At 40.2% G+C, this 27531-nt stretch overlaps 1 protein-coding gene across 1 annotated transcript in view; it reads left to right on the top strand.

The window, feature by feature from the left end:
• The window catches only part of TIAM2 (TIAM Rac1 associated GEF 2), a 156746-nt gene that overhangs the window by 30084 nt on the left and 99131 nt on the right, over nucleotides 1-27531 (top strand). The window contains exons 2-4 of the mRNA XM_089530152.1: nucleotides 10436-10544; nucleotides 12633-13831; nucleotides 19386-19824. Of these exons, the coding sequence (XP_089386278.1) occupies nucleotides 12650-13831; nucleotides 19386-19824 (1621 nt within the window). The 5' untranslated portion in view covers nucleotides 10436-10544; nucleotides 12633-12649. The remainder of the gene's footprint in view (nucleotides 1-10435; nucleotides 10545-12632; nucleotides 13832-19385; nucleotides 19825-27531) is intronic.

The following is a 27531-nucleotide window of genomic DNA, read 5'->3' as shown; positions in this document are numbered from 1 at the left end:
AACATAAGGAGGGTGTGTAGCTTGCAGACAAAAATATATCCAACGTAGCACAGGATCTGTTTTTAGTCCATAACGGCTGAACATTTTGGAGGGTTAGACACAGTTTCCTGGCTTAACAGAAACAGAAGAAAGAGAGAGAATCGGTACATACGTATGCCAAAAGGTTTTGTGACACTGAATGAAAAGGCTGGAGCAGAAGCACTTGCAAGAAGGAAGCCTGGGCAGCAGGAACGGGGAAGAAGGTTTGTGGGATGTTCAGTCTGCTCAATTGAGCAAAGGTTGTGAAGGGGCTCTGTGCAGAGCCATTCGGTTTTTTCCTCTTGGCTCAGAAGTTTTACTTTCTTTTGAAGACAGATTATGCAGGCAGCCTTTCTATTACTTAGAAGATTGTTATCATCTACTTTATTTAATTTGCTAATTGATTATTTTGAAGCTGTTGAAAAAATTGCTGCTCCAAATGTTCTAGTCTGAATACCAAGAAGTAGTATTTTCTTATTTTCTTATAGGACAGATTCCTGTGGTAGATCCTTTTATCCTGTCTGTAATACTACACACGCTATGACTAATGCATAAATCCCCCCCACACTTTTGGTTTGTCCTGCCTTGTAATTTTACAGTGGAAAAATGCAGTGCTTAATGTTGGAAAATATACTTTTTTTACTGTTATTTATATATTGGATGAAAACTTCAGTTCTGAACCTGGTATAATATTGAATTAATGACATGTGTTTAAAACAAAGTAGAGATGCTTCCCGATTTCTTTTTGCTTCTAAGATCTATCTAATACGCTGCGTAGCTTCTCAGAAGGAATATTGTTCCTATGTCATGCCATATAACCGTCCTAGCATTTTTCTGCTTAACACTGTGACTACCTAGTTGACCATTGCTGGCCTCACAAGGCTGGTTTAAATGTAATTTTGGAGTGATTTTGAAGTAAATGGGTGGGTTGGGGGAGTTTGTGTGTTTTAAAAAAGAGGAAATGTTTTTACTAAGAATAATTATTCTTTGCAGTAAGTTGCACTTGCTAATGGGTTATTCCTATTTGCATTTTAAAAAACTTGGGCACATGTGTAGTTTCCATCTTAAGTGCAGCTAAGCCCTATTCTGTGCATATTTATTCATTTTTGGCATTTGGTTCCAATAAAATTTAGAATTTAGAACTGAAATTTTAAGCCAAGTAGGAGTGTATAGGATATTTGTAATATGTTTTTTAAAAAGGGATTTCTACAACTCAGCTTTCTGTTGGAAATCTCAAAAGCTGATGTATCTGGAGCCTCACTTCTCTTTTAGCCCAGGGCTAACTGTTGCCTGCACCAGTACTGACATTCCAGGCCACATCAGCAATGTTGTAGGAAGGAGTGACATATTGATTTTGACAGAGGAAGTAGTGAGGAGATATGGTCAATGATACTTAACTTCCAAGATGAGGAAAGGAAAGGAAAGGAAACACAAATGGAGGTATTTTTATATCAAATGAGCCTATGGCCATTTTGTTCATCGAAAGGTTGTTGAGGCTGAAAATAATATCTAGATTTTGCAGTAGTTAACAACAGAAGAGCTGATGGAAGGAAGTAGTATCAAGGTGAGCTGCTAGCTACTTACTCAGGGCATTTGGTGGCTGTGCAATAGCCCTGGATGGGATACCATGTTCTAAGACTTGTTAGCTTGTAGAAGCTTTGTGTTGCTTGAAGGCTAAAATCAGAACAACAATGCATCATCCAGTGTGAACAAACGTTTAATGCATGAAGGCTCAGTAGGACCAGCTGTATAGTACAGAGGGTTTTCCTTATTGCAAAGGTCTTTCTACAGATGGGGCTGTGACTTGGCTGTTATTTATGCAGCACATTCTAATATACAAAGCACCCATAACCAAATGTAACAGTTTAGCAAACTAGTACTCCATCTGTCAACCCTAATGACACAATATAATGTGATTGTGAGTTTTCCTTTTTATATATAAATAAAAAATGGGTGTTATCTTTTTAGCTTCTCTATACTGAATTTCCACAATTTGTATTAGCATTATAACTTAAGTCAGATTGTAAAATTCAACCATTTATTTATTTTGGATCAGTTAGTACCGTTGCTAAGTAGTAATTTAACAATCCTGTAGTTTTTATCATGGCTCGACCACAATGTGTTATGCTTTGGTGTGTCATTTCCTTACTCTCATCTTCTGTGTCCTAAATTTGGGAGGGTTCCAGTGGAGAACCAAGGTAATGGCTGTATACTGTTTACTGTTTGAATAATCATATTGAGCTGTCTCTCCAGAAGATCATTTCTGTGTGGTATGTGCTCCTCCTGTGTTTTCAGTCTCCATTAGATGAATGTGAGGACTGTTGGATTCCATTTGTTAGAGCAATTACAGAACCAGAAGGTCATTTCTATTATGGGTTAATTAATCTGAAAAATAAGAATGTAATTTTGTGTGTGTTTTTGAACAGTACGGCCCAAATGTAAACTTTAAGGCAGACTTGTGTACAAGAACAATCAAATGTGGTCTCTGCCATGTTCTTTAAGACCTGAGTAGGAAAAGTGTAGTCCTCTAGGTATTTTTGGTGTGCAGTTTTCATCAGTCCCAGCTGCCATAGCTAATGGTGAGGAATTCTGGGAGTTGTAGTGTAGCAGAAGAAACAAGAGACACATCTCAAGATGTTCAAAAGATGGTTGTTTATTGGTTTAAAAGCCCCAACATGTTTTGGGCTGTGTGTACTCTGTAGATGATGATGATGATGATGATGATGATGATTTATATCTCACCTTCCTTCCAGTACTGGCACTGAAGGCAGCTAACAATCTAAAACAGTCCAAGTTAAAACACTATAAAACATGAAAAATACAAGTTTTTTAAAAAATTAAACAATTCAAACAGTTAAACACATTACATAATTAAAATTTAAAGTTTAAAACTCTTTAAAACAAAAACAAAACAGCATCCATGTCATGCAAAAGCCTGGCGGCATAAAAATGCCTTTACCCACTGCCGAAAGGACAGCAGGGATGGAGCCATCTTGCCTCCTTATGGAGGGAGTTCCAGAGCTTGGGAGCAGCCACTGAAAGGGCCCTTTCTCTTGCTCCCACCAAACATGCCTGAGAAGGTGGTGGGACAGAGAGAAGGGTCTTTCCTGATGACCTCAATATTCTGGTGGGATCTGACAGGGAGATACGGTCCTTCAGATAGCCTGGACCCAAGCCATATAGGACTTTATAAGTCAAAACCAGCACTTTGAATTGTCCGGAAGCAGACTGGCAGCCAGTGGAGCTGTTGCAACAAGGGAGTTGTATGCTCCCTGTAGCTAGCTCCAGTTAACAGCCTGGCTGCAGCTCTTTGAACCAGCTGAAGTTTCTGAGCACTTTTAAAAGGCAACCCCATGTAGATCACATTACAGTAATCCAAACGGAATGTAACCAAGGCATATACCACCGTGGCCAGCTCTCCAGGAACGGGCACAGTTGGCGCATGAGTTTTAGTTGCATAAAGGCACTCCTGGTCAGTGCTGAATCTGGAAGTATCCGCAAACTATGAACCTGAGTTTTCAGGGGGAGTGTAACCCCATCTAACACAGGCTGAATCCCTATTCCTGGATCTGTCTTTCAGTTGACCAGAAGCACCTCTGCTTTGTCTGGATTAAGCTTCAATATGTTTGCCCTATGAAATGCATACTATTTACTTTTTTGTGTACCACTTGATTTGAGAATTCCCAATCCAGAAATTTCTGCAGTTTGATTCAGTGTAACCCCTTGAAGAAGACTATGAATACATGTACACACAAATTTGTCTTTTGGGCCTCTTGAGACATCTGTTTCTTTTCTTCTAAGGACTTCAATAGCTGCTGGTTTTTCCTTCAGTTTCAGTCTAGGACCATCTGAAAGACTATGCTTGCCCATTTTATGCCATTCCCTCCATTTGTTAATGTCATAATTTTGAGACTTATATTTATGGAAATGTAGTGTAAATGCTTTGGTTTTGAACCTAATGGACTTTTGCAGTGTCAGCCAAAGCTTTCACTTCAGAGTAACTGAAAATTTAAAATTAAGCACCAGTAATGTAAAAATTACAGTCATTTTATTTATTTAGCTATTCATTTCTTGCATGGTGTATAACATGTGTGTGTGTGTGTGTGTGTGTGTAAAATCTGCCAAGAATTCCATGGTAGACTTACTTTGGTATATACTTTTTGCATCAGACTGTGGCTAAAATTACATAAATCAAAAACTCTGCTTTTGATTTGCAAGAGCATGTGACTAAAGTGCCTAGTTTTCAAAAATGCAGTAAATTCTTGCCAGAAAATCCTCTGTATTGGTGCTCCAAACCGCCTGTTATGCACATCTCCAGTTACTTGATATAAAAAAGCCACATGTGGTTTGGCAAAAGGCATATTAATGTAGTTGTTTTGATTCTGATCCTCTTGCAACTTGCAGTTTTAAAAAATACCGCTTTAGAATGAAATGCTACCTATTCATTGTTGGGGTGTCAAATCACAAATCTTAATTTTCTGTTGTGCATCCTGGTAGTGAAAAATTCCGATCATTTGTGTCCTTGGCTTTATTAAGTACAGGAAGGTGGGAGGGGATTTTGAAGTCAATGCTATAATTGTTCTCTGCCATATTTAGGGTTGCTGCATCAGCACCATCTCATTTTTTGAGGTTTTAGGGCCAAAACCTGAGATGTGTAGTAGTGGTTTTTGTGATGTCATGGGGTATGGGTTGTGATGTCACAGAGGTGTATCAGTTAGGGGTTGGATTGGAGGGAAAACTGCTTCTGGACCAGCTGATTGCAGTAATAAGCATGAGGGCAACATAACCCAGAATTTTTATAAAACCTGGCTAACTAGGTAAGGAGACAACCTACATGGCAGGGAAAACCATTTTCTTACAGTTGGACAGGTGGCAAAATATGCCCAGCAGCTCCAGCAGTTACTTGCTTCTCCACTAGGATTTGCATCTAGTGTTGCCATATAAGCAGCACCTCATTCCCAGAGATTTCTAGGCTCAAATCTGGGATGAGGGGGTGGGCCTTTGGAGGCAGGCAAGGGTTGGGAGAGGGATTGGAACAGCTAATTGGGCATAGAATGGCCATGGGGAGAATCTGCATCCAGAATCTGCTAAAAGTGGTGAGATAACTAGATAATGAGGCAACTCAAAACCAGAGAGAAAGGGAGTACCTTTCCACTTTTTTATTAGGCTTCAGCCTTTGTTGCCATTCTAGTTAGAGCCCACATGGCCTTACTTACAGTACACATGATGCATGAGGAGATTTTCCAGGTCATAGGCTCTTGCTGGGGCTTCTGGAAGGCTTACCATCATCTGTTTTGTTGTATAGTTGTTTGTCTTCAAGACGTTTCTGATTTATGGGGGCCCAAAGGTATCATGGAGTTTTCTTGTTAAGATTTGATCAGAGGAGGTTTGCCTTTGTTTTCTTCTGCGATTGAGAGAGTGTCACTTGTCCAAGATTCAGTGGGTTTCTGTGGCCTGATGGGGATTTGAACCCTGCTCTCCAGAGTTGTAGCCCAATGCCTAAACTGTTACACCACACTGACTCTCTACTATCAGCTGTAAGGAAATGTACAGTGGGCCCTTGGTATCCACTGAGGTTTGGTTCCAGGACCTCCCATGGATACCAAAATCTGTGGATACTCAAGTCCCATTGAATACAATGGATAGTAAAATAGTGCTCCTTATAAAAAAAATGACAAAATCAAAGTTTGTTTTTTGGAATGTATGTGTTTTTAAAAAATATTTTCAAGCTGTGGATGCTTGAATCTGTGGATAAAGAATCTGTGGATTTACAGGGCAGACAGTATTTCCTGGTATTGCACTGCTGCCACCAGGGTTTCATGAGCTATAGCGCTGGTTCTCTATTCCCTGCCTTGCTCCAAACAAGTGCATGCACTCACGATTTCTCTCTTCAGTCCCTTGACTCTTGACTTTTTGGTACATTGATGATGCACAGATTCAGTACACAAATAGGCAGTTCATATTGAGCTTGGGAGCACTGGTGATGGGTGAAAATGAGTGCCCAGACTTTAAAACTGTCTCATATACAAAACCCAAACTTTCTTTTCTTCCAGTGTCACTTGTCCTGAGATTTGTCTTTCTGCCTGGGGAGGCAGGAAGGCACAATAATAACTGAAACCTCAGTGGGCTCACTACAAGATTCCTTTCTATGTTCCATTGTGTGTTTCCTTATGCTCCTTTGCCTGTCTGAATGCTGCCATGGTATATTTTCAGAGTAGGGGAAATCTAGTTTATGAAATGAATTCAACAAAAATGAAATGCAACTGTGTTGATTATCAAGACTGTTTTCAGTGCTGATGAAGTTTGTTTTTGCTCTACTCTGTTAGGAGTTTGCCCTAATTGGTGATAAAAATTGCTCCCTGGTGGCACTTTTCACAAGCAGAAGTTATAGACTTAGTTGCCCATTGTGTGACACATTGGCTCATTTTGCATACCTGCCTTTGATAGACGTATTAACCATCTTCATTGTATCAGTGCACAAAGGAAGTTGTATCAGTGGCTCAAGTCTGAAGAACTGATGCTGTTATACTGAGGTCTATAAGAGCAGCTTGCTTGCTACCCACTCTGTTAAAAAGGATTACACAGTGAGTGCACATTCACGGTAGAGACCAGATGCTCTTTGACTGATTCTTTAGACAAATTAGGTTTAGTCTCCTCTTATGAATAGAAATAAGTTTCTGAAAGTAGCCTTGTGAATGTAGTTTATGGTCCTGTGGCATAGGTTCTGAATATAAATGCCCTGATTGGTGACTTCCCTGTGTTGTATTGGTCAGTAGTCCTCTGGTGATTTACATTTACTTAGTGGCAGAGAGCTTGCAGAAATTTATGAGGAACTTTCCCTCTACTTGTCAGTATTGTTTTGTCTGCATCTTGGCATAGGGCTGTGCTTGTTATCTAAGATGTGTTTTATATTGTTGACATTTATATTCTGAAACAATTAGTACTTACAAGAAATAAAATCATAAATATTTATATAGTTCTTAAAAACAAATAAACAACTGCCATAGCACTGTCTCAAAATTGTAAAGCTAAATGTCTTAGATAAAATGACCATGGGTTTGTGCAAAGAATCAGCAGGATATAACCCGTAAAATACTTGTAATTTCTTTGTTGACCCTGCTGCCATGATCTTCCTTCTATCAGCACTGCCTTGTTGTCATGCTTCTCTTTATGAACAAATTATCTGTCAGGATAATGAGTTTGTTAAATAGTTAGTTAATTTTTAAAAGATACATTGCACAAACATATTTTTTTCATTTTTGAGAAAAGCCTTCTATACTTACACACGTTTTACTCATATGACTGATGTCACATAAACACTTCGTAATACTTTGGGCTGTGCAAACATCAACTTAGCAGAAAGCTGTTAAATTGAAATCCCCCCAAAGACATTCTTTTGCGTGTGTTTGAAAAACAAACCTACTCCGGGGCTTCTGAAATGTATCCCTTCTTTTTATGTTGAAATACAACTTTCTTCTTCGTGGTCTCTGCGTAGCACACAAATGGGTTATTCTGCGCCTGCACAGCGTTTCCAGATCCTACTGGAATCACTAGGGAAGACTTTTTGGTGGTAGCTCTGCCCACCCTCTATATAGACAGGAGGTCTTCCCACCCTTTTTCAATTCCTTTTGTCCGCAGCGTGAGTAGTTTAGGAACCTCACTTAGAATCGCTCCTTCCTTAGCTTTTGCTTTCGTTTCCTGCATTTGCTCTGACTTGTTTGACTCTGACTAATCTTTGGATTGTGATTTGGACTTGGTTTTGGACTCTGATTAACAGTAACACTCGGACTTCTTGACAGTTCTCTCTCTTAGTCCCTTGGCTTTGGTCTGTGCACTCTTTTAAAAATGGTGCTTCCAGTCACACCTCAACATTTTTCCAAATGGGTGACTTCCACAATCCTCCTCTCTTATGAGATTTTTGGGAAGACTCCGCCTGCTCGAATTTGAGCCCACTCCACCAGGATGGTAGCTTCATCTTCAGCCTTGCTCTCTGGAATTCCCTTGGAGGACATTTGCAAGGTTGTGGTATGGTCACAACCTCTGACCTTTATCAAGCACTACAGACTTGATACCAGACACTGACGTGAAGCAGCCTTTGGCAGAGCTGTTCTCTTTTCCGGAATGCACTAAGGTTAGTTGGCACCTGTCAAATGATGACACTCACACTCTTTTCTGGTTTAATAATTTATTTATTGCCAGGACACTCTCTCCTCCACAGAGGAACAAGCTTGCCAGTTTAACCCATTTGTGTGCTTTGCAGAGACCAGGAAGAAGAAGGAGAGGTTGCTTACCTGTAACTGTAGTTCTTCGAGTGGTCATCTGCGAATCCACACAAATCCCTCCCATCCTCCCCTCTGTCGTGTCCTTCTCTCTTCATTGTGTGCTCTTATGGCGGACCTTTGGAACTGAGAAAGGGTGAGAAGACATCCTGCCTATATAGAGGGTGGGCAGAGCTACCACCAGAAAGTCTTCCCTAGCGATTCCAGTAGGATCTGGAAATGCTGCGCAGGTGCAGAGTAACCCATTTGTGTGGATTTGCAGATGACCACTTGAAGAACTGCAGTTACAGTTAAGCAGCCTGTCCTTTTGTATGCTCTGAATAAGTTTGAATTTGGTTTCTAGTAGCTGTTTTTGTCTCTTGGTTTTTGCAATGCATAGTGTTGTCATTGTTGCTGGTTTGCTGGTAGATCTACTTCAAAATACAAATAGAAGGGCTGCCAGCTGGTTGAATCAGTGAATTACCCAGTGGCTTTTCACTTCTGGGCCATAGCAGGAATTCAGACAGGATTGTGAATCAAAAACAAAAAAGCTCTGCAGAGGCTGGCCAAGTTGTGAGGAGTGAGTGAGCAGTGTAATGTGTTTTAAAAGTCCTATTACAGTATCAAACTGGTGGAGTGTAGAGTTCTAAATATTCAGCCTTGGAAAACCTGGGTCATAATGTAAAATGCCAGAGGGTTGAATAAGAATATGTCTTGGTAAACTCTGATTTGCTTGCAACTATAAACCTTACTCGCTTGTTACACGGCTAGGGAAACTGGGGTGTTGAAAACAGTTTCTGAACTAGGGGGTTGCCTGGGGTACTCATGGATTATGCAGGGCTTTAAGTCTTGCATATATTCTCCATCACCTCACCCAAGCTTCAGAAGTTATAAAAAATACAACTGTAGTGATGATTAGAGGAAGTAGCCCAACATGGGGGCACAGCTGAGTGGATTGTTCTATTACCTTCTTCATTATATTTTCCTTATGCACTTACATAAATAGATTTACTGTTTCTGCAGAAGCCATGGCAAAATCATGCTTAGTAGGGTTTTTTTTTTCTGTGCACACTGCTTACACAGATCATAGCTTGTCATGTAGGGATCAAACTGCAAACTACAGTTGCTTCAAAACCTGGAACTAAGGGAAGGAATTGGAGCACTAAGATACAGGAAACATATGAAAAGAGGGCTTCTTGATATATTGACTAAACTATACATTTGATATTATCATAGTCAATTCACTTGAAATAACTGTAACCACTAAGCATTATTCCTTAAAATATTAGAGTTATAGCTCGTCATTTGTTGTATACACTTAGTTTTGATAATAAATCTTCCTGCAAGTAGAATTCACTCATTATTTGGACATGGGTTGAGAAATTAACATGGGGTTATAAAATGGGAGAAAAATTGAATGCTCCCATCATTATAGCGCAATCACACAAAGATTTTCACATGATGTTGCAGTCATCTAGTACTTCTGTGAATAACCTGGAATTGTCCCATAATTTCTTATTAACGGGGAAACCCCGAGAATGGTTTGCCAATAGTGTTTCATTTGCGCTATTGAAAAGGAGCAGAAGCTAGTAATGATGCATGTGTGCTATCGTGGAGCTTTTTCCAAAGTGCAGTTCAGCACAGGCAATTCCCCTGCATTGCTAGGATTGTTTTTGGAGTATATTTCTGCCTTATTTTGAGGTATAGGGCACTATTTTATTTGAACTGGATATATATCATGTTGTTAAATATAGAGATTTTATTTTATTCTGTCTGGAACAGGACCATATACACTGTATTTTGGACATGCGTAGTAGTGCGATAAAGACACATGCACAAAGCATCCAATCACGATATACTAATGATACAGCTTCTGTATGTGGAACGTGATTACATTTTTGTTTCACTTTTATTTTGTTGTTATAGCGTGATTGTGCAACTATGCGGAACTATAGATTGTTATAGCGCTATGATTCCGTTATCTTCCAGTAGCACAATTGTTGTGGAATTGGCCCTAGTGTGATAATCTCCACTCTTTCAGCAATGGAAAATTAATGCTGTTTTGGGAGTATGTGGCAACTGGATAACCTTAATAAAAGTGTATGTGTGTGCATGTGTGTTTTTACATGACTGAGATATTTTTCACCCTTGTTTTATAGGGATTCATAAAAATTCCATTCCATTTCAGGAAAACTTGGTGGCCCAGCTAAGAAGATAATGCTAAAAGCACAGACTGCTAATTCTGCCCACATCTGAGTGATTGTTCAGGTATGCCTAATACAAATATTTTCATTTTGAAAAAGATTAAATGGACATGCTGAAGCTTGATATGACTATATAGAAGATTTTCTAATAAATCCAGACCATTGAAGTGGCTATCTTCAGTGGTTTTGCTCCCTGTAGAAAGTGATACTGAACCTTGCTTGTTTCAGCTGTCTGGAAAACTATAATGGGGTCACATAGAAAATGGACTTCAAAATTAAGAATACTTCCTAAACTGGCATAATGTGTATCTTTACACTGACTGGTAAAATCAACTGTCTTAAGATAATTTCAGCCAAAACATAGATATGTGGCTACATTTGTTCCAAGAAGGTTAGGAACAAATGTAACCATATAGTCTAACCCCTGCCCCACTGCACTGTTCACCTCAAACATACCTATACTTGGCCTAGTGCACTGCAATTACTGACAGTTTATGACCCTGTTTAATTACTTCTGGGGTTAAGATTTTGTGACATTGGTGTATTGGGCATATTACTAAATTGTGTATAAAGTTAAACTAGGGGTTTGATCTGGCCACTTAACAAACCATGTTTTTCTAGTAGTTGCCAAGAGAAGATATCAAACCATAGTTTGAAGCTGTTTTGCAAATTACACTTTCTGTGGCCTACATGTTGCAACTGAATCATCAAACCACTGGTAAACTACAGTTAAGTCAGTTACTTATCTAGTATAGAGTCAGGGATAAACACATGAAACTGAGGGTAGAGAACTGAGTAGATAGGAAATGAAAACAGAATAAACTGGCCTAAACTATGATTTGCTGCAAAATTTGAATGGTAATGTGGATTCTTAGTTCGAAATATGGTTTGGTGTGACAGCTGAACTGGTCTTTATTCTTGATAACTTTTTTTTACAACCTAGATTTTCTTATCCAATGAAACATTTACATTGAGATGAACTTTGTGAAATCCATAGAACTATAAATAGATCTTCATTTACAGTACCCTTACTCATGTTACTGATTTTAGTAAACACCTTATTCCCACTATGGTTTAAACCGGATCGTGATTTGATCCGGTTTAAACCACCATGGTTCCCACTTAATTTGAATCGCTGAAGCGATTTGGAAAGGGGGGGCATGGGTTTTGCCCATTTAACCTGCATCAAAAAAACGCTGGTAAAATGGGGTGCTTTTTGGGCTGAATTTATTTCTTTAGAAATAAATCGATTCAGCCCAAGTGGGAACCAGGGAAGATTCGAATCAGCCCTGGCAGCCCGGCTTCTCCGGCCTCGTTGCCTCGGCCATGCCTACCTCCTTCTGCCCCAGCCTTGCCTCCTCCATCTTCCCAGCCTCCTTTTACCGCCTCTGTCCCAGGCGGCCTCTCCTATAGTCGGGCAGACTGTCTTCCGTTCAGCAGCCTATTCTTCACACCATGCGGCCTCACCTGGGACTGGGCAGCCTGTTCTCCATGCCGAGTGGCCTCTCCTGGGGCTGGGCAGCCTGTCCTTTCGCGCAAATATAGTGGGAACCACAATCCGATTCCGAATTGATTTGGATTGGAAACCAATTTTTGTGTAAGTGGGAATGAGACCATTATTGATCTTTGTTGAAATATTATGCATGAATTTCACACTTCTGAATTAAGGGTAAATGAAGCAGTGCTTGCTAACAGAATGAAGCAAATTTCACATTTAAATAAAGTAAATACTCTAGTTACATATGAAGTGCAGATATACTTTGTTATTGCTTGAACCCAAAGATCCAGCAAAGTCCTTTCACCCAGAAACTTATTCCTTCTCCCCCATCCCTCACCAGCATTTTGATTTTTTGGGGATGGTAGAACTGAACCTTTTTTATTTGTTGCTTCTGGGAAAAATATTTGTTGATCTACTGCAAACAATCCAGAAATCTGCCAGTAGTTTCCAGTCTACCTTCTGCCACTATCCTGACATAAAGGATAGGGCATAGAATATTTACCTTGCCAAAAACAAACAGACAAACAAATAAACAAAATCAAAGGTTAAAAGGTGGGGAAATATTTCTTTTCATCTTAACTAATCCAAATAAGTGATTTCTCTTACCAGCAAACATTTTCAGAAGTTCATTTGTTAATAGTTAAACTCTTTTAGTTTTCTTTTAGTGAAAAATGGGCAATTCAGAAAGCCAATACAGCCTTCAGGGAACAAAAAGTCATGGTAATTCTACATCTGGTGCCAAGCAGAAGCCTTGCTCACTGAAAATTCGTAGCATCCATTCTAAAGATGAGAAGTCCTTACATGGATGGAATCATAGCATTAGTGGCGCAAACTACAAATCCCGATCATTAGCCAGAAGCTGCCTTTCTCATTTCAAGAATACCCAGCCTTATTCTTCAAGAATCACTGATACAGCAGCGAAAACTACTAAGAGCAGCAGTCATGCTAAACACCGAACTCACACTTCAGGGACTTATGGCCAAGAAAGTAATAGTGCATTTTTGCCTGAGAATGGTTTCCACTACATTGATTTTGAACCTACAAATGACCATGCTGCTTCCAGAGAATGTAATGGACATTTCTTAAATTGCTATGGGAAGAAAGAGAGTCCCCCATCAGATGACAGAATGAGTCCAAAGGTTCTCATTAAGACATTGGGGAAACTGGATGGATGTTTGAGGGTTGAATTTCACAACAGCAGCAGCAATAGCACAGTCTCCAAGGAGGAATCCAGTGGACCAGTCCAACTCTTACGGTATTCACCTACTTCAGAGTCTGAAAAAAACAATGTACTTGAAGTGAACGAAACTTTTAGTACAGACTATCCTGGAAACCATCACCTGTCAGCCACTGACTCAAGACTTAGATCCAGTAAAGGGAGCTCCATTAGTTCAGAGTCCTCATGGTATGATGCTCCATGGTGCAATAATGGAGATATGAATGAACTTGATGGGTCATACATGTGCAGGAGCACTCCAGATGCAAGTATCCAAACCAGTTTTCCCCAGAGTGATTGCAAGAAACCATTGAACCAAAGTTCATCTCTCTCTTCTCTTCGTGATTTATATAGCAGTTCAAATCTTAGGAGCTGTCAAGCTTCTGATATTGGACTTTCTGCAGATTACATCAACACTCGTGCAGATTTAAGGAACCATGTTGCATTTACCTCCACCATAGATTTTCCTTCTGAGGTAGAGCGCAGAGGACTGCCACAATACTGTTCCTACACTCTCCCCTGCAGGAAATCTTCAGCACTTAATGAGGATGCAACAAAGAAGGAAACATTAAAAAGCCGCATGCGTCGGATCAGTGATTGGACAGGGAGCCTGTCAAGAAAAAAGAGGAAGCTACAGGTATGTGCAGCTTTAGGCTGAAAGACCTATGTGAAAATTTAGTCTTTCCCATTTGTGTATATGCTCAGTATACACTTTCTTGGTTAGTAAATTTATTTCAGGACTTTCTTCTTTCTTTCTCTCTCCAAGATGTTGTGCTCCTTCAGTTGTATAAATACACACACACATGCTCACATACCCAGTTGTAGCCAAAAGGTGTTCTGAAAACTTTAGGATTTCAGTATTGATGGTTGGGTGTACTGATAAATCTGGTTTGGAGAATCAGTGGTGCTCTAGATGTTGATTAATGGCCACTCCTATGATTGCTCACTATTGACTAGTTTGTCTGAGACTGATGGGAACTTGAGTACAACATTGCCCAGGACTGTTACTCACTTCTATGACAAACATATTCTTAATTCTCCAAATGGTGGTTGTGGGGAGTTCAGATGCACACATGAACTGAGATCTTTGTGTTTAGCATATCCTTTGGAACACATAGGTCTTGCTGAGCTATATGGATGAATTCTCATTTCAAACAGCACATTATAAACTGATTCAGCAGCATGGATGACTTACTACTCCAAAGTTTCCATTAGATTTTAGTGTCTAAATCATCTCTGAAGTACTCTTGCACGGCATGAATTTTGACAGGTTCTTTTCAGACTAGTTTGTTTTAAATAAGAGGTGATTTTGTGTGTGTGTGTGTGTGTGTGTGTGTGTATATATATATATATATAGAGAGAGAGAGAGAGAGAGCATGCGCACAATGTAGTTTTGTTGATCTAACTTTCTCTAGAGCAACCTTTCCTGACACCCTGCAGATTGTTAAGTTGTAGTGCCCAGGACACCCAGCTAGCTGTGGAATATAGGAGTTGTATTCTAACAACATTTTTGGGGAAAGGGAAAAATGGAGCTCTTTCTCAACAGGACTAGAGGACATGAGTTAGGGGAAGGCTGTTCCATAGTGTGGAGAGGTAGCCATGGTCTACTTATAAGTTACAGGGTTGGTAGACCTTTTTCTTGTTAAGACACACACACACACACACACACACTCTAACTAAACTAACTAAACCAAAGACATTATTAAGTAGCAGTCCTGGACAGGAATTCATCGATTAATCCACCATGCCTTCATGTGAGGCTTCCATTTAGCAATGAGTGTCTATTTTTTGCATAGCTCCTTCATTTATGTATTTGTGTTTTTTCTAAAGTATGTATGATGGGTTTGTTCAGTCTTCTTCTCATCAGGTCATGTGTGGCCCTAACCAGCCTGGGGCCAGAATACTTAAAAGACTGTGTGCTCCTGAACAATCCAGCCCACCCACTGAGATCTGCCAAGGGAGCCTTGCTGTGCCTCTTATCCCTCTCTGAAGCATGATTGGTGGTTATGAAGGAATGGGTTTTCTCAGTCATTGTGACCAAATTCTGGAATTCTATCCCTTTAGATGAGAATAGCCTTTCCATTGTCTATAGGATTGTGAAGACTACTGTATTTAAGCCTCAGTTTAGGCCTCACTTTGGAGTTGCACTCCCTAAGCAACAATATTATTATCTGACTTTTGGGATGTGTTTTTGTTTTGCTGATGTTCTTTTCATTTGATTTTTATTGTTGTACCATCATTTTAGGAAAATGCTTGGTATATCTCACTTGCCAATGTTTGACTGACCATTGATAATGCTGAAGTTGGCATTCAGAATTTTTTTTGGGGGGGGGGGATGTCAAAGCCTGTTGTAATCCCAGCTTTCATAACCTTCATTTTTCTTATTTTGAGTGTTGCTTCTTATGATACATCCAAAATAATGTTATAATGCCTGAGTAGAGAACAGACATGTATCAAATCAGATATGAAGGGTGCGTGCAAGTATAAATAAGTATATAAGATTGGGAAATGATTGGGAAACCACTTGTGTCTTTTAACAAGAGATGTGGTATTTATCTGCATGTGCAGCCTTCCTGTCCTGTCAGATGCACATCTTCTTTGTTTATGAACACAAAATCTGTCATGTGAAGTGGCATTTGCACTGCCGCTGAATAGGAACAAAGGACTGAAAACTAAAATTTGATGACAGGCTGTGCTGAAAAGGTATGTTAGAGAGCAAGACTTTCCCATTGCTTCCTTAAGATGTGCCATGCTACCAGTTCTGTTTGGTTCCAGCATCACCATAGCCTTTACTCTTTTGCATACCTCACAGTACTAGCCCATTTTCTCATTATTTTCCATGTCCCCCTCATCAACCTGGCCTTTACTTGGAATGGAAAAATTGAATTCCTCCAGGTGAGGAAAGGAGGAAAGAATGAAATAAAGCCACAGAAACAGTGTAGCTGGGCTGGGTATTTTCTTTGTAACAGTGCATGTATACTATGCTCTTGGTGGCTTTTTTATGGGAAGAGTGACCTTTTCCAGTGACAGCTGCAAGTGTGGGAGGATTGCACTGCCTTGGCTGACGGTTGGAGGAAGGTGGTCATCTGGCTCTATCTGTTCTGTCTTGAGAAGTTAAAAGAAAATAAAAGTGAATCCTCTGTTTAAGACCATGTAATCATCAGTTGAGATTTTTAAAAGTTAAACAATTGTGAGGATCTTCTGATGGAGTTGCAAACAGCTGCCTTAGATATTTCTTTCAGTACTTAATGGCATTAGGCAATTGTTTGCTTAAGACTTGCTCTACATATGCACGTGTGCTATTTTAAGCACTTTAGTAACAATGTCAAGTAGGGATACGCCTCCAATTTGCATCTCAACACCACTGAAATTTTATGCAAAAATATCTGTTTGGAACATTTCTCACAGTGGGAGTTGAGAGTAATTATTATCTTCTGCCATCAAGCTTGCAAATTACCATCTTGCAATGAGCTCCAGATAGACCAATGTAGAAGAAGATGATCTAGGAAATAAGGGCTGCCAGATTTAAAATTAAAATCATCTGTAAAACATTCAATTCTGAATAGTTTAGCTCCCTGCCCTTCTTATAAAAATTCCTTTATGTAATCACAGCCAGTCCAAATGGGTTACACACGACTTTGTTCTAACAGATTACACTTTCTGAAGCAGCAGACGTTATGGAGTGTGTTCCGAGGGAGTGTATTCGACAGTGGAACACACTCCCTCGGAGTGTAGTGGAGTCTCCTTCCTTGGAGGTCTTTAAGCAGAGGCTGGATGGCCATCTGTCGGGGATGCTTTGATTGAGAGTTCCTGCATGGCAGGGGGTTGGACTGGATGGCCCTTGTGGTCTCTTCCAACTCTATGATTCTATGATTCTATGTACTGAAAGTATGGATTAGAGAAGCATATCTTATAAATTCAAGATGAAGATGGTCACACACAGTTAATAGCATATGTCAATGGACATTCAGGTAGGCGTGTACTTCTTTTTAAGCCAGAGTCCACAGATATGGTCACCACAGTTGGCATGGTGACTGTTACAGTAATTTAATTTTGGCCATCTGAAATAATGGATAGTTGTTAGCTAAAAAGAAGCTGTGATATCTTTTGATTCAAATATTAAAAAAAAATAATAACCATCAATTTTGCCCTGTCAAGAAGGTGAACTCCCCTGTAAGGCCAACTTCTGCCTTTGTTCTACTGCTATAAGCACCTGATTGCCATGTTGGGATATGGGAGGCCCACTCTTTTTTAGGCACTCATTTATTTCCTTTGGTTTTGCATATCCTTTTCTGATTTTTTCCTCTTCCCCTTTGTCTTGGCAGATTCCTTTTTTCCCCTTCCAGATTCATCACTTGTTTGCAGGGTATTTCCTTCTGCTACAGAGCTTACTGATAGCGTAAATCATGAGTTGGTAATCATACAGCCCTGTAGATATTTTTGGACTGCAACTCCCAGCAGCCTTAGGCAGCCTAGCCAATGCTGAGAGTTGCAGTCTGACAATATCTGGAGAGTCGCATTGTTACCACTTCTTCTATAAATGTTTTTCTTCTCTTCCCCATGTCTCCCCTTATGATATTCCCTTATGACTGCTTTCAGTTTATCCTGAGGCTAATTTCTTTTTTTAAAAAAATGGCAGGAATTTCTCCATGATAGCTGGGGTGGGGAAATGATATTGACTTCTGTGGGGTATTGTGCTTATTTGCCTGTTTTGCTTTCAGTTTTAGACAAATTCCTGATAGAAATTACAAACACATCTTGAAGAGATCCAAGGCTTTTGTAATTTTCGACCAATAGCTTACAAAATCTTAGGGATACACATGAAGTGGCTGCTCTTTTGTTGCTGCCTCCACTGTTTACCTTTACCTCCCTATATATTTACTTTATGGACAGTAGGGGGAGATAACTGAGTTGCAATTGCAAGTCTTAACATCACCACTGGGAAGATGTTGCTTGCTGCATGCGTAGTTCCCACCTTGGAAGAGGCTCAGGTTGGCAGTCTGAGACCAGGACCACACAGGTTTGGCAGGATAATCATTACTGGACCAAAATGCATTAGCTTGTGCAACATCTGATGTTACAGAATAGCATGATCTTGAAAAATTAGAAATAATAGTGTAAATTTATCCTGCCTTGTGATTCCCAAACTGTGGCCTTTTTGGTGTACTGGACTTTGGCTCTCAGAATTCCCAGATTATAGGCTAAGATTGTTTCTGGGAGCTAAAGTCCAAAGCTCCTGGAGGACCAGAGTTTGGGAATCACTTCTGTAGACCTTTCTGTGTCAACATATAAACAAATCTGCTCCTGAAACATAAATGAGTTTGACTGTTTAAGGTGCCTGAATGAGATATCTAGTAACCTAATAACCATATGTAAGCTGCTGTTCGTTTCCCCTTACCTGTGGTTCCCAGGTAGTCTTCACCTGTTCTAATTTGTAATTATTACAAATGCTTTTAAATGATAATAATAAAATCAGGGAAGATGGAAATGTACATTGCTGCAATATTCTGGATAAAAAGTCCTAAATACCTTGAAGACTCCAGGTCACATCTGATCTTGGAAGCTTAACAGGGTCAGGTCTCATTAGTACTTGAATAGGGAACCACCAAGGAAAACCAGTTGCTGTATTTCAGGAAGACAGTGTCATTACACGTCTAAGTATTCTTTGCCTAAGTAAACCATGAAATTCATGAGGTCATTCTAAGTTGACAGGCGACTTGAAGCCACACACCCACACACACACATGTGGCTACAGCTGCTTCAACTTACTTTGCATAGAATGCAAAACATTAGAAATTATTATGTTTTACTATAATAGTAGTATTTATAAATATTTCAGTATCACAAAAGACAATATTCTCATTTTTCAACACTGAGAAAAGTGAATGAATTTGTAATATTCCAGAGTTGTTTCTGACCCTTCTCTTTTAAGACCCTTGGCCACAGACATTTTGGCATTTGCCATTATATTATAAAGTTTGGTTTTTTAAAAGCCTTTTGCATCATTAGGAATTAATGTTTCTGGACTGATCAGGCCATTTCAAACTTACAAACTTTTCTGGTGTATTAACAGGAACATTGCTGTAAAGACCAGTCTGTACCATGAGTAGGACTGCCATTAATTTTTATTTGTAACATGATGTCAATTGGGTTATGCTGGCTGATTGTGCAGTTTTCCCTCTCATCCACAGGAGCCAAAATGTAAGGATTTGACAGAATACTTTGACACTGGAATTGAAAGTCTTTCTCCAGACACACTTCTTGTTCCTTCACATCTCACTGCTTCTCTTTGGTCACCTGGGTCTAGCCAGATCTTTCCCCAGAGAAGTGAATCTGCCAATGCCCTCAGCAGTGATGTTCTGAGACAGAACATTTATGAGAACTTCATGCGAGAGCTTGACATGAGCAGGACCAATATGGAAAACATGGACACCTCCACTGAAACGGAGGACTCAAGCAGTGAATCACTTTGCTCCTTGGAACAGTTAGATTTGCTGTATGAGAAAGAGCAAGGGGTTGTTCGCAAAGCTGGGTGGCTCTTCTTCAAACCGCTTGTGACCCTGCAGAAAGAGAAAAAGCTTGAGTTGGTTACACGGAGAAAATGGAAACAATATTGGATTACACTGAAAGGTAGGATACTTTGACCAAATTGGTCTCGAATATTTGATATTGTTACATTATTCCCTTCCACATATGTTCAGAATGTTATTGAAAAAAGATGTTAGCAAAAGCTTTACCTTCATAATGGAGTGTTTTATGATACACCTGTGTCACCATTATAATTTTATAATTTTAACAAGCTTCGTTTCATGCACAAATACTTGTGAGTCAAGCTCTACTACCATGTCTAGCATCTTCTGTCTTTCCTGTCTCTGTATGCTAATAACCCTTGCTAGTAATATCAAACCACAGTCTGAGATCCCTATAGTAAAAGGCACCAGAAAGGATCAGTCCAGGTGCATAGCATGTCTGGTTATTCTGCTATTTATATTGTCTTAAATTGTTTTAAAATCATTAAAGTGATTGTATTGTACATCATCCTGAGATCTCATGATATAGGACAGGATATAAATAAAATAGAATAAATAACTTTTCTCTTGAACAGATAGGGAATTCTGGGACTTGTATCCAAAAATAACTTGCCTAGACTTAGGCCATCCAAAGAACAGATGTGAGTTTCTTGGTGAGGGGGATGCATATATTAAAACATGTATTAAAATAGGTTACTTGGAGAGAAAGTGGTGTCTTCTTCAAATTCTTTCATGTTTCTCCTTCAGTACATGCCAACAGAGAGAAATGTAAAACTATAATGCTATGTATGCTTGTATGCTGTATTTGAGAGCAGGAAAGAAAATAAATTTTGTAAGTTATGCTTATGCTGAAACAGTTTAGAAACATTATGTGCTACTGTATAGTAGGGATTCATGACCTTTAAAGGGTAGAAGTTGCAACATAAGCTTTTGTAGATGTGGGGCAAGAACAGATGGCTCAAAAAATCCTGGTTCTGGGCATCATTGGCGCAAAACATTTAGACACCGCATGTCCCGATGACACCAGGAGTCCAGCTGGAAGCCGCCTGGCTGACCAGACAAGGGTGACTTCATGACACTCCGGTGGCTCAGCATTTACATGCCACATGTTGCCCGAGTGTCATGGAGCCACAATAGGGCCACGGCAGGGCAGAAAAGCCACCTTTTCCTCAGCCAAAAAAGGAGCAGATCTTTGCTGCGATCCCAATCTGTCTTTGGAAGGGTTGGCTTCAATCTGCCCCTTCAGGACCATCTGTTTCACCCCTTCGTCTACTTCTTGGCAAGTGCATGGACTGAAAAGACGAAGTAGCATGAAAGGTGCTGAAAGATCACCTTGCATATCAACATTCCACACTAACATGGTTATACAGTTGGCCTTCCATATCTACGAATTTGAGCATCCAGGTTTGAAAATATTCCAAAAGTTATATATTCTAAAAGACAAAAATAGATTTTGCTGTTTTATATAAGGGAAACCATTTTACTATGCCACTGTATTTAATGGAACTTGAGCATCCATGGATTTTGGGATCCACAGGGGGTCCTGGAACCAAACTCCAGCGGATACCGAGGGCCCACTGTATCTCTGAATTCTACTCTAAAGGGTAGAATTATTTTTAAAAGCCGGTGTTGTCATACTGAAAGAAAATTGGAGAAGAGTGTTTTGTCAAGAAATGCACCAGCACGTACCATTCATTGTATCTAATGGAAGGGGGGGTCCGGACCCCCCTCCCCCCCGGCTACGTTCCTGGCATTCTTTACCCCACATGGCAGAACTTTTTCTTATTTTTTTTCCTTTAGGGAATACCAGATGCTAAACCTGGGATGCCATACAAGCACAGGAATTGTTCCTTGGGCATCTTGCATGCCTTACTATCTTAACATTGAATTTTTGTAGAGATGCCAGACTATAGTCAGATCTAATTGATTCTATAATTCTTATTAACAGGATGAAGCTGTAGTTCTGCCAATCTAGTTTGCATATCAGTTTTCTGTAATAGGGAGAAAGGGCCTGAATAGATGAATTATACCTATTTGACAGCCTGTGCAAAATTAAATAAACAATAAACAATTCCCCTTCTGCTTGTTAGGTATTGGTAGCACTATTGTGTATCTTATTTACTATCAGTAACTGTGGCGTGGGTCTATAAACACCCCCTCCCCATCACTCTGAGGCTTCTCATACTATCATTGACAACTGCATGAACCTCTGAGTCTAGATGAAGTATGTGTATTTAAAATGTTTGGGCAATATCACAAGTGACTTTACTGATGTTGCTTTTTTGGCTTTGGGGCTTTATTGTGATTCTAGCTGTTGACATATCTTAATGTTGTGGATTTTGTGGTATAATTCTTTTTGCTTCTGCCTATTTATGTTGTCAGGTTCTTGGAACTCAATTTGCTCAAGATTAATTGGCTGTTGTGTTCATGACATGTAAATGACTGCAGGTTTTTGATGATGTTTTTTACTTAAAAGTAGCACATATCAACTGTGAGTTTAGCATGTGATGGTGGTGGTTTTATTTTCATTTTGTCTTCCCTTGAGTTCTGTTTAGTTTATCAGTAACAGGAAAGATTACAGCCATCTGGTTACTTGCCAAAAGTAAATTGATTGGTGTACTGAGATTTTACCATTGCTTCAAGGGCCATCAAGACCATTCCTTTAATGCAGAATGTTGTTTCCTTCCCATCTGTCCTGCCTAATTAATTTATCTGGGCAAGGGTAGTCCATTCCATCCATGCTCATCTTATGTCAAGTATGTTGTAATCTGGCCCTAGGGAGTAGCCACAAGAAAGCTGTCTTGTCCCATCTGTGGATGAAGATTGTAAAACTGATTTTGTATTTCTTAACAAAAAAAAATTTCCATAAAAATGACAAAATAAAATCACAGTGACAGGCTATCTTTGTGTTTCAGAAATAAATAGTTTTGAATACTTAAAAAAGTGATAAAGCATAATTTGAGGAGTTTAAAGTTTTGCATAGCGTTTATACCAAATAGAATCCCATCTGTTTTGAACTGGGGTTTCCAAACAGTATACACATTTCCTTCAGCATACACAACCTCTACATACTAGATGAATTTACTGAAAGATTCCAATTGAGCAAAAAAGGAAAGAAATAGAGAAAGATTGTTCCAGAGTCCCATGAAAACACATGGTCAGTTGAAGAAGATAAGATTTCCAATTAGATGATGTTTTTGTAACTTTCTGCACGGTGGGCTTTTTCACACCATCAGTCTTTAGATTTTGTGTAATTGTCCCACATGTTTTCAAAAAACATTTTAAATATAGTGATGGTATTTTCAAAGAGTGTTACTGGTCAGTTATATTGCATACAGTGTATAAGGGAGGTATGAGAGAATGTTTGGTGGCCCAAATGTTCTTGGATTGCATTTTCCCTCATTCTACACCATGCCTGTATAAGCAAAGGCAGATGAGAGTTCCAGTGAGACATCTGAAATTCCATGTTTCCCACCCCACTATAAGCTGTGCCCATAATAGTTGCACAGACAAATTTTGGAAGACAATTTTATTTATTTCATTGATATGCCACCTTTCTCCCAGAGTGGGACCCAAAATGGTTTCCAGAAATAGTGCATTGAAAATATTTGCAATAAATTTTTAAAACAATTAAAATCACTTCATAAAACACATTAAAATCATTTCAAAAAAATCTAAAAGTTTAAAAGATAAACATCTCCAATAAAAGTGTCCCTCCAAAAAGTGCCCCCTCACCATACATTAAAAGCCTGCTTAAACAGAAGCATCCTTGACAAGGGAAATTAATGTTGGATGCAATCAAGCATTAATTCAAATTCTTTTGCTAGGTAATAAAATGGGAGGTATTTCTCTGTGTCCTCATCTCAGGCCCCTCAGGTGTTATTTGTACCTAAGAATTATAGGGGCATGGCCTGTGATGTGAGCTTTAATGGAGACTACTTTGGATGCTCTTATTAGGACTGAAAACTATTTAATTCTTAAAATGACATTTTAAATAAGGATAAATTCCGGCATTGTCTAGCCATGTTGAAAAACAACCATTGGCTAATGTGTGGTGATAAACTCTGTCATTGATTCTACACCACTGAATTCAAGTATTATTCTATTTATTGGACAGGAGCCAAGGAGCTGAAGCTTCTATGTCATTGTAGTTGATGTATAAAACGGCACCCAGAAAACAATTTAATCTAAACTCACCATAACTATGATGGAAAATTGTGAACTAGCTACAAAATAGACTCTTTTAGATGAAAAAGGGGGAAAAAAGGAAAAGAGATTCCACTTCAACATTAGGAGAAACTTTCTGACAGTAAGGGCTGTTTGACAGTGGAACACACTCCCTCGGAGTATAGTGGAGTCTCCCTCCTTGGAGGTCTTTAAACAGAGGCTTGATGGCCATCTGTCAGGGATGCTTTGATTGAGATTTCCTGCATGGCAGGGGGTTGAACTGGATGGCCCTTATGGTCTCTTCCAACTCTACGATTGTATGATTCTATCTGTGTAATTCAGATTTGTGAGGTATATAGGTGATGCCACTGTGGTGTAGTGCTTTGAGCATTGGATTCTGGAGATCAGGGTTCAATTCTCCACTCGGCCATGGAAGCCCACTGGATGAGCCACACATTCTCAGCCCCATTAAATCCCATGATAGGTTCACCATAGGGTTGCCACAGGTTGGAAACAACTTGAAGGCACACAGCTACATAGATGAAAATATTAAACAGTATAAACATGTGGAATATTAAGGGATATTAGATGCTTTACATTCATGCAAGAGATAGATCCATAGTGGATCTTTCTTTTTTTTGCCACTCCCCCCCCCCCCCGCCAACTGTGCTAATGTTACACTGTTGTAGTTTCTTTCAAGTTCCAAATACTCTTAACATTGTGTTTTAGGAATGTACTGTTTTGCAGCTATCTTTATTGCAAGTAATTCATTTGAAATGTGAGTTTGTCAGCTGACCATTCGTTTGACATTTCCTGCAGTAATTCAGATAAAGATAAACAATAGTGCAGCTAATCTCTGACTATTTAAAGATACAAAAAGTACTCACTTTCTGTTAATCTTATTAGGAAATATTAAGGTTTCCCCAAATGCCTGCTGAAAGGAAGGACTAGTAATTTACAGTAATACAGGTGGTTAGGACATGAGCCTCTCTTAAATGAGGACAATGAAAGACATGCTTTTCCATTGTATTCAATTAAAGGAGCTGGCAAACAGAAAGGGCTGAGGTGAAACATAAAGGCATTTAAACTGGTAATGGAAGTTAGTTCCTGTTGAATAGACCTAGCCAATGGCTTGTCTTGGTGTTGATATGAAGTGTTCAATATTACATATCTCAAAAAGTACAAGGTTTAAGACTCCTGAACTTTGCTAAACTCGTGGTAGCTCCATACTTTGATTGTTTTAAGTTGCTGTTGTACTAATGCTGTTGTAATATGTTTCTTACAGCAGAGTTTTGACCCATGAATGCCCCACAAATGGGAGAATGGCCTTCCTCCTACCCATATGTGTCATATACAGGATTACTTCAGAAAAAACAAAGGTGTTTCCAGTAGATGCATGTTGTTAGAACTGAGAAGCCTACATGGATTTAATATAATAAATAATAATAAATAATAAAATTTTTATTTTTATACCGCCCTTCCATAGATCAGGGCGGTTGACAGCAAAATATCAAACAACATATACATCAGGGTTAAAAACAATTACACACAAACAGAATAAAACCCCCGTTAGCCAGTCCTCTTTGCCACAGAAGAGGAAGGGAGGCCCACTGGACTTTAATCGGGGAATGCAAGCTGAAATAGAAAGGTTTTTAGGTCCTTTCTAAATTGGGCCAGGGAGGTGGCCGAGCGGAGCTCTGTGGGCAGTGTGTTCCAAAGGGCCGGGGCGGCGATGGAAAATGTCTTCCTCGCGGTGGAGGTCAACATAGCCCCTGGCACCTTAAGTAGTTGCTGCCCAGATATTCTGAGGGTGCGGGACGAAATGTACGGAGAGAGGCGGTCCTTCAGGTATCCTGGGCCCAAGCCATTTAGGGCTTTATAGGTCATCACCAACACCTTATATTGTGCCCGGAAGCGAATAGGCAGCCAATGCAGATCTTTAAGCACCGGTGTAATATGGCTGGCCCTGGAAGTTCCAGTGACCAGCCTGGCTGCCATATTCTGTACCATTTGTAGCTTCCGGGTTTGGTATAAGGGTTGCCCCATGTAGAGTGCGTTGCAGAAATCCAATCTCGAGGTTACCAGAGCATGTACTACCGTTTCAAGGTCCCTCTGGGCCAGGTATGGGCGCAGCTGGCGAATAAGCCGAAGCTGATAACAGGTGTTCTTGACCGTCGCATTCACCTGAGCAGTCAGGTGAAGCGACGAGTCAAGAAACACCCCCAGACTGCGCACAGAGTCCTTCACAGGGAGCGTGACCCCGTTCAGGACAGGTGGAACTACCACCATTCCTGGACCAGGGGAACCTATCACAAGTACCTCCGTTTTCTCTGGATTCAGCTTGAGTCGGTTATCCCTCATCCAGCCCATTACTGACTCCAGACAGGCCACGAGAGGAGAGACACCATCCCCGGTCACTGCATCAGTCGGAGACATAGAGAAAATTATTTGGGTGTCATCAGCGTATTGAAAACCCCGCGCCCCATGTCTCCGGATGATCTTTCCCAGCGGTTTCATGTAAATGTTAAATAGCATGGGAGACAGAATGGCTCCTTGAGGGACCCCAGTTATAAGGGCCCTCTCATCGGAGCACACGTCTCCCAGCTGCACCATCTGGGACCTCCCAGAGAGGTAGGACCGGAACCACTGGAGCGCAGTGCCCCCGATTCCCACCTCTGCCAGGCGTCCCAGAAGGATACCATGGTCTATGGTATCGAAAGCCGCTGAGATGTCCAAGAGCACCAACAGGGACACGATTCCCCTGTCGAGGCCCAGACGGAGATCATCGACCAAGGCGACCATGGCCGTCTCAACCCCGTAACCCGCCCGGAAGCCAGTTTGAAATGGGTCCAGATAATGATTATGATTAAAGCATACAATAATTCAAAATTTAAATGGGCTGACACTCCATTCACCCATAAAACCAAATAAAGTTATTTTTCCTCTTTCCTACCATTGCCTCTTCTTTCAACCCCATTTCTCTATGGCGGGTTATAGACCGCCGCTTTGAGGCGGTCTGCCGCCGCCACCGTTTGCTCCGTAAGGGAGCCGTCGCAGCCACACCGTGCGGCTCCCTTGCGGGGCAAAAAAGAAGCTCCAAAATGGAGCTTCTTTCTGTGGCGCCCTAATGATGTCGCGAGGCACCGCTGGCGCACCCGCGACGTCATTAGCACCGCGACACGTTCAGACGCACAGCGTCCGATATGTAAAGATGGCGCCGGCCGTGTGGAACGGCCGGCGCCATATTGTACGGACAGAGTCCATATTAGAGCCAGGGGCGACTAGAAGAGATGCCCCTTTTTTAAAATGGGACGTCCTGTGGACGTCCCAAGTGCCGGTCTGTAACCGGCCTATGAGACTGACTTTGAGGCTTCCAATACAGCTTAGCCTCCCTTCCCATCCACTTGCTAAATAAAAACATTTTTCTTTGGCTTTTGAGTCTTATCACTGCTTCACAGTTGCCTTAAGCCCTAAAGAGACAACCAATAAACAATTTAATAAATAATAAATAAATATACTTTCTCATTGATGTTTTGATTTCATAATTCTTTATCTTTTTCCTTGGATTTTTGAATGCATTTTTAAAAAATTTCTGTGTGTTGCTAATGTGTATATTTGTGCATTAAAGCTGCCAGTTGAT

The sequence above is a fragment of the Sceloporus occidentalis genome, unplaced genomic scaffold (assembly GCF_023333645.1).
Source record: "Sceloporus occidentalis isolate IW3139 unplaced genomic scaffold, rSceOcc1.0.p SCAF_6, whole genome shotgun sequence".
NCBI lineage: Eukaryota > Metazoa > Chordata > Lepidosauria > Squamata > Phrynosomatidae > Sceloporus > Sceloporus occidentalis.
The sequence above is the reverse complement of the archived record's forward strand: the minus strand, read 5'-3'. Positions and strand labels throughout refer to the sequence as shown.